Source organism: Lactuca saligna, chromosome 6, assembly GCF_052625555.1.
Source record: "Lactuca saligna cultivar CGN05327 chromosome 6, ASM5262555v1, whole genome shotgun sequence".
Lineage (NCBI taxonomy): Eukaryota > Viridiplantae > Streptophyta > Magnoliopsida > Asterales > Asteraceae > Lactuca > Lactuca saligna.
The window spans coordinates 33071198-33079606 of NC_136422.1; the positions used below are offsets into that span (position 1 = coordinate 33071198).

Sequence of the window (8409 nt, forward strand, 5' to 3'; positions counted from 1 at the left end):
CTACAACCTCCATACTACCTATGAGAAATCTTAGCATATCATGCTTCATGATTGCTATAACCAATTTAGGATGAATGATAAGATTCATGTTAAATCCTAATGATAAACACACAAATGTTCATTGTGTTGAATTGTCTTGGTTTACCAATTCTCTCCAATATTTGAGCATCTCACTTTCTTGCTTAATTGCAAGTTTTTAGTTATTAAAGTCTTTTAGTTTTCAAGCAATCATAACACCCCCCCCTTTAGTTTAATTGTAGTTAGTTAGTTTATTTACAATAGTTCTTTTATATTACATTGGTGATTGAATACAACCATTTCCCCGAGGATCGATACCCATTTTTACCATTATATTACGTTTTATTTGCAAACAAAGGGTGTAATTTGCTTGGTGGACTTGACATCCCACTAAGCCATGACCGTGCACACCATCCCGATGCATCGTTGTGGGTCGTGGTCGTGGTGATTCGTGAATCTAACCATGAATTACAACGGAGGGTCTCTCTCTCTCTCTCTCTCTCTCTCTCTCTCTCTCTCTCCTTTTTTATCGTGATATCTACTCCAGAGTTGGTTCGTGGTGGCTAATCTAGAAGCTCTCCATGACTGTTGTCGTAGAGAGTATTATGGATGGTCTAAGGTAGTCTCTAATATTTTCATGTAATCTTAGTGTGAGGTGATCAGATGCTAAGGTTGTCTCTCAAATCTTAAACAGAACACCGATTAAACCTTTGGTTAAGATTTATATAATATGGAAGGCACACGAAGCACTCAAATGTCAAAAACTACTTTTTCCTCGACAAAAATGGATATTCATTTCAATTTGTTTCGCTGGTTGATGTTGAACTGATTGCCCAAGAGATATAAAGAGTCATATCGAATAGACAATGATTTAAAAGTCGCAACATCTTCAACTTAATACGAGTGTTTTGTATGCAATAGTTAAATGGGTCGGGAGAATGTTTGATCGCATGCCAATGTTTTTAATATATTTACATAAAATATCAAATAATGATTGACATAAAGTACATGGTAATTTAGTAATTAGGATAAAAGATTTAGAAAATTATAAATATATTATGTGATTTTCAATCTTTGGATAGTATTGTTTAACATATTTTGATAAAAATATAAATGAGTCCATTTTTGTTCAAATGAGTTGAAACCAAAGGTTTTATAGCTTATTATTATTGTTTGATGTTACAAATAATTAAAAGTTCAAATCAAACAATAAATACTGATATAATATAAAAATAGATTAGAAAGTCTAGGTTTTTTTTTTTTTTTTTTTTTTTTTTTTTTTTTTTTTTTTTTTTTCAAAATAGATCTTATATTTTCGGTTATATTTTATTTAAACAAAATATTTTACCTTTTTCCTAAAAAGACTATATTTTTTTAGGATCATTGTTATTTAGAAGGACGTATGCACATACTCCTTCTAATCCATAAGTCAATATTATAACCGGTTGATTAAGTCAATAGTCAACATCAAACCGTAATCAATAGGTACGAACCCAATTGTATCCTTCCAATCCATAAGGACGTATGCACATACTCCTTCCTTTTGCTAGGTTTCCATTCACTGTACTTCAAGATACACAAGTAGATATGCAAAACTAGGACATTTTTTTTAAATCGCTCAAGAAGAAAGTTATAGCATCCAATAGCGATCGTAAGAAGAAAACTAAGAAACACAAGAAAAAATACACTGATTATAAAGATCCTGAAGATGAGATTCTCATGTCAGACATGCCCATGGACCATGAGAGGGAAAAGGTAATAACTGTCTCCTTTCAATCTGTTAAATATCCTTTTCTTACTAAACTTTTTGAAGATGAATATGAGTTTTGGGTGAAAAAGATGAATTTGTAGACGATTTAGTTCATCTAGAATACAAAGAGAATGACATTGGTGGCTCCAATTATGTCCATGATCCCACCATAGATTGGAATCTCATGGAACCAAAGGTTGGAGAGGAAGATCAAAAAATTTCTCAATTGAAAATTTTTCTTATTAACTACGTTGTGTCCCATGGGTACCCCCTAAGGTTTGAGAAACTTGAAAGTACTAGGTTATTTGCTAGATGTAGTAGAGATACAGACAAAAAAAATGTGATTTTCATTTGTATGCATCACGGAAAGAACAGTCGAAGTAAAGTCAATGAAAAAGAAGCACTCATGTTCAAGAAACTTTACTTTTAGACACCTTGTATCCCCTTAGTGGATTGCTTCTCATATTATGAAGGAGATTATTTCAACCCATCTATTAAACCTAAAGAATTGAGGTAATTCATTAGGATAAAATTCAAGATCACCCTATCTATCAGTAAATAATATAACAGGGCTAAACATAAGGCAATGGTGATGATTGAAGGGAATGCTAGTGTTGGAGGGTATTTGAGGCAAGGTCAACCTATGAGTCTTACTGTGTAGATTTGTAGGCCTGATACTATTTATGTAGACTATGTGAATTATCAGGAATTCCTTGTGTTCATGCAATACCTGCAATGTTTTACAATCAACAAATCCAGAGGATTTCATCAGCCCTTGGTTTTCAAGTGAAAGATTCAAGTAGAGTTATGATACTTTTTTACAACCTATGAATGGTAGCAACCTATGGCCAACGACTCCTTATGAAAAACCTTTGCCACCTATGTCTAGGCGGATGCCTGGGAGGTTCACTGTAAATAGGAAGAAGCATGCTAGTGAGAAAAGGAGACTACAAATTTAGGAAAATAACTGTTAAGTGTAACAACTGTCAAGAGTTTGGGCATAATAAAAAGTCATGTAAGAATCCTACAAAAGAGCTTGAGCCTAAACCAAAAAAAGAAAATAAGAAGGCCAAGTGTGGAGAAGATTGAAGGTACTTCAAAAAGACCAATAAAAAAAAATCTAAAGTTCCAAGTGCATATTCACAAGCAGTTGTTGATTTGAAGTAGTCTGGATACATTTCCCAAGAAACTGTAAAGCTAATGGGTACAATTGATGATGTTACCCAAAAAATTGTGAAACTACCAACAATGGATGATGTCATTTTTGTCCCTGAAACTATAGCGGTAACAACAACGGATGATGTCATACTTGAAGTAGAAGGCATTGAAGAAACACCAATAGCTGAAGTAACTTTTGTACCTTAAACTATTGCACCTGGTTCGACCCTAATAGAACCAATGGATTTGGACTAGTACAGTTGAGGTGGTTATATTTTTGTAGAGGGGTGGGGGTATTTTTGTACAATACCATTAATATGGCTATTTTGGTAATTTTGTTGCAACTTATTATTTGGCCTTTTTGTAAGTGTTAATGATATATAAGTCCACACCAACATGTCATATAGAAACTGATCCACTTTAGATCAACATTCCCCTTTGTAAACTGCTGATGAAATGCAGTGTACTTTGTTTATGTTCTACGTTCATTTTTGTCTTTTTCTTATTAGGACATTCTATTAATTACCCATCTTTTTGGAATTAGTAGATTGAAAATCCAATTTATTTAAATGAAAGTAGGTTGCTGTTAATTGGAAATGCATTTATTTGGATGCACTGAATAACAATGTACTTTATTGGGTTGTTTTACTTTGTTAGGAAGGATTTAAATAGGTTTAAGCTTCAACTATCAAGGGTGTTTTTGTTTTTTCTCATTAGGACATTCTACTTTCAAATATCTACCAAATTATATCATATTAGTGTATAATAAACATATAAATGAAATTAGGTTGCTATTAAGTACCAATCTTTTTGGAATTAGTAGATTGAAAATGTAATTTGTTTATTAGAATGATCATATATATGAAAGTAGGTTGTTATTAATTACCAAAATTGCAAAATTTAAGAAGGAATGAATGTAACCTTTAAAAGGGTAAAATTGGAAATTGAAAATAGAATATATAGAAAAGTACATATAGAAACATACTTACACCATCTGTTTTAAGCAATATACTTTCATCATTGATAGGATAACTATATCATACAAAACATAACCAACTATCTTGACATACAAAACATAACCCTAACATATCTTAATTCATTAAAAGTAAGATGACTAATGTCAAGTCAACTACCAAGAGTGCCACAATCCTAACATACTTTACTCTTTGATCTTTACACTCTAAACATGCTTTTTTCTTCAACTTGAAGTTTAATTGCTTGATCTCATCTTCTATATCATTCATATCATGGTGCATATTGAAGAGTAGATCCTTGCACCTTTGAATTGTAAGTTCATCATCAATCCACATGATATACTTGCAATTCAAACTTTCATCCTGCAAAAGAAGCAACATTTACATACCTAGGGCAATGGTAATTCCAATGTGACAATCTTTTGGTAAAGTTTTCAGCAAATTACAGATATGTGCTTAATGAGAAAACAAATAGAAAAATAGATGGAGAACCGATTCATCAAATTAGCACACACATCTAAAAGATGGGATCGGAAGCTAAGAAGCCAAACAAAATCAGAAAACATGTTTTCCTAAAATGCACAAATTACAAACTCAGAAGTTTGTGTACTAAAAGGGGGAATTCGAAAACTGAACCTGGGGCCTGAAAAGACCAAAGCGTGAGATCGAGAAGACCAAACAAAATAGGAAGGCTATCGAGCTGAACAAAGCTTGAGATCGAGAAGACCAAGTCATTTTAGTGATTTTCTAGATGTCATAGCCTTCTTCGTGTGCAATTTTCGGAACTGAGAAGCGGCGAAGAAAAGCCCTAATTTTGCATATGTACTTGGATATCTTGAAGCTCACCTAGAAAAATGAAGGAAGAACCGATGCGTGGAGAAAAAAGAAATGTACGTATAATAATGGGTTACCGTTTGTACTTTGTACATTGAAACCGGCTATTGACTTAGTCAACCGGTTATACCTCTTGAATAACAAGAATCCTAAAAAATGTGTTATTTTTAGGGAAAAAGTAAAGCTTTTGGTTTAAATAGAAAAAAACTATAAATATAAGGTCTATTTTGAGAGAGAGAAAAAAAACCCAAAGTTATATGCAAATATTGAATAACTTCATAGATACGTGGCTATTTTATAAATTTTAAACATTGAAGGACGTTATATGTGAAAAGGAAGATGATCGTCACTCTCAAGTCTCATCGTCTCGTCTAACCGGAACCCTAATCCTGTCTGATTGATTGGGGTATCGACGACCGCTGTTAATTGCTCGGCGTTTCATTCTCCTCTTGAGCTCATCGCCATTCCCTTCTTTTCCGAGTGCAAGTAAATCTCTAATTCTTATATCCCCCTCTTTGAAACTTTACCTCGCTGATCCGTTCAATATTTGTTGTATTTATTAGTGTTATCATCTCTTCAGCCGTTGAATTTGTAAAGATGTTTATTCATTGTTTCAATTTCATAATTGTGTTACTTGTTACTCAGCGTTAATCTCGAATTTGAATGTTTTAAACCTAAAGGTGAATATGGAACCTAGTACTTTACAAATGCAAAATTGGTATCCTTTGTGTTGCGAAATTACCGAAATCACTTTGATTTGTGCTACGCAGTATAATTCAGCTGACTTGAACTGAAGATTGTGATTATAAAAATCTTTTTGCTGGAGACCTAAGAATTGCAAATCATCTGATCATCGTCCTAAAACGGGCTGTTAATACTTTTCTATAAAGAATATACTACTGCATCTTATGTCAAATGTAATAATACTCCATGATTACCACTAATTTGAATCAGAAGTCTAACGTTAAGAGAAGGAATTTCCAAGAGAAGATAAAATCACAGTAGCATATATACATATATTTTTTCAAATCTTATGGATATGAAAACAGTTTGTTTGACTTTCAGAAGTTTAATTTCTGGGAAGAAGGCTGTATACGTCCTTATTGAAAAACAATCTGAATAAACCATTACTTAAACTAATCTTCTGTTCTTTCTTTCAGATTAGAAAAAGATTGATAAGAAATATGAATCACAACCAGCAATCAAATGAAGCTAAACACGATGACGAAACTGCCCTCACAGATTTTCTTGCCTCTTTAACAGACTACACCCCAACTGTAACATTTCTGAACATATACTTCTGGTTTTTCTTCTACACTTATTAGCAATTCTTTATCAAAATAGTCTTATCTTCTTCTTCTTCTTCTTCTTCTTCTTCTTCTTCTTCTTTTGTACAGATTCCTGATGAACTGGTGGAACATTACTTAGCCAAAAGTGGGTTTCAATGTCCAGATGTTCGATTGTAGGTATCTGGTATCATCTCTTATGTTCTATGCATCCACATATTACTTGTTGATTTTCATATCTTTGCATAATTGCACAACATTAGGTTTAAGGAAATGAATATTCTTTCACATAATCATATTATTTACATTGTGTTTGTAGAATAAGGCTAGTTGCAGTTGCCACTCAGAAGTTTGTATCAGAGATTGCTACTGAAGCTCTTCAGTAAGCTTTTTAAGATACGTTTCCTTTATTCTAATATGAATATCTTATAATTTATTATTTTTTTTATTATTTTTTTATGTTATTGTAGGCAATGCAAGGCAAGACCAGCACCCGTTGTGAGGGACAAAAAAGACAAGCAGCAAAAGGTAGATCTTCCAATTCACATTATAAAACTGTCTTTTTTTTTTTTTTAATGTGTGAAGTAATTGGGTAAAAGTTTTTATATTTATTTCAATGTTTTAAGCACTTAATATGTGAATTCTTTTACACGTTTTGCAACAGGATAAGCGTCTGATTATGAACATGGATGACCTGTCAAAGGCTCTTCAAGAGGTAATCCCTAATGCTGACATGTAATGATTATAAAAATAGTTATCTTTTGAAAATAACAAAAGATTATTGTTCTTGTGATTTTCATCTTTGTAGTATGGAATAAATGCTAAGCATCAAGAGTATTTTGCGGATAGCTCTTCAGCTGGAATGGAATCAGCTCAAAGAGATGAATGATTTTGTTGAAAAAAAAAAAATCATTTCGTAGGGTTGTTTTAGCATGAGTTTGTGTTTTCTATCAAGTTTTAAAACATATGATCCTAAATTCCTAATTGTTTATGTTCTACAACATGCTTTTACATATTTACATTATTCATCATTAAAACTCAAACAAAATACATCTTGTCATAATGTTCTTAACAAACCAAGAAGAAAGGCACCAAGATGCAATTGAGGGTCTAATGTTGGAATATTTCTAATTAAGTAGAAGAAATTTGTTTTGTAACAAAAAGATAATAAAGGTCGATGTAGAAGCTGCAAAAAGTATAAATGTTAAAATAAGGTTAATTACATAAGAGTAAAAGGCCCAACATCCTAAGCTTTCAATCTTTTTCACCCGACCACGAAAAATTGAAACATTGAATTGATTAAACATGAAAAAAAAAAAATGAAACCTGTTATATAGTGCCAAATTGAATCCAAAGAAATTAAACCCAATTGTTATGCAATTTCTTGAACATAAACAAAGGTCTTGTAGGTGTTTCCGTAATAAACTTCATATAAGAAGATTGCAAGATCCAAAAGTAATCGCTCATATTTTGAAAAAAATAGACAAGTCCATTTACAACATATCATATATTGAAAAAGTAAATAAATAACGGAAGCATATGTCGATTAGAGATGTGCTTGTTAACAGGGAGTAGGTTGAGGGTCTTTTTCTTGTGAAATCGTAATTTTTGGATCAATTTATGGCTCGGTTTGCCTAGCCTTCTACATCTTAGCCTTTTATCTTTCAGAACTTTGATAATAGGTCGAGTATTGAGCAAATGTTGATGTCGGATTGGCTTATTTCTCCTAATGGAATCAAGCGGACGTTTGGGACTGTGGTGCCGATAGATAAGTCGTCAGGACTTTATGGATTTACTTTTGAGTTTATTAGAAGATTTTGGTATACGGTGGAAATAGAGGCGGCGGTAGCTGGTTATTTATTTATTGATTTTTTAAACTTTAGATTTTCCCCCATTTGTTGTAATTCTTTGTTTATAGCTCTTATTCATAAGGTTCACGACACAAAAAAATGTCAAAGACTTTCATATGATAAGTTGTACTGTTGGTAAAATTCTTGCGAGTACGTTGGCTTGGGTTATTGATGGGTTGGTTAGGGTAGAGCAATTTTCCTTTATTAAAGGGAGACATATTCTAGATGGCCGGATGATCATGAATGATGTTATTAATCGGTGTAAATGGAAGAGAAAAGTCAGGTAAGTTTTTCAAAGTCGACTTTGAAAAAGTTTATGATTTAGTAAGATGGGATTTCCTAGATGATATCCTATGGAGGATGGGCTTTGGTGATAAGTGGATGGGTTAGATTCGTTGTTGTCTTCATTGTTCTAGAGGGTCTGTAATGATTAACGGTTCCGCTATTGAAGAATTTAGATTTATTAGAGGTCTTAGACAGGGAGACCCGCATTCTCTTTTTCTCTTTATTTTGGTGATAGAAAGTCTTCATGTGGCTTT

The 8409-nt window shown here is 32.7% G+C and overlaps 1 protein-coding gene across 1 annotated transcript; it reads left to right on the forward strand.

Moving 5' to 3' along the window:
* The first annotated feature begins 5090 nt into the window (after nt 1-5090).
* TAFII15 (TBP-associated factor II 15) lies at nt 5091-7068 on the forward strand. Its single transcript, XM_078960545.1, has 7 exons — nt 5091-5220; nt 5895-6011; nt 6132-6196; nt 6340-6402; nt 6491-6548; nt 6685-6735; nt 6829-7068. The coding sequence occupies exons 2-7, from the start codon at nt 5919-5921 to the stop codon at nt 6907-6909; spliced, it is 411 nt and encodes a 136-aa protein (XP_078816671.1). The 5' UTR covers nt 5091-5220; nt 5895-5918; the 3' UTR covers nt 6910-7068.
* Nucleotides 7069-8409: the final 1341 nt, after the last annotated feature.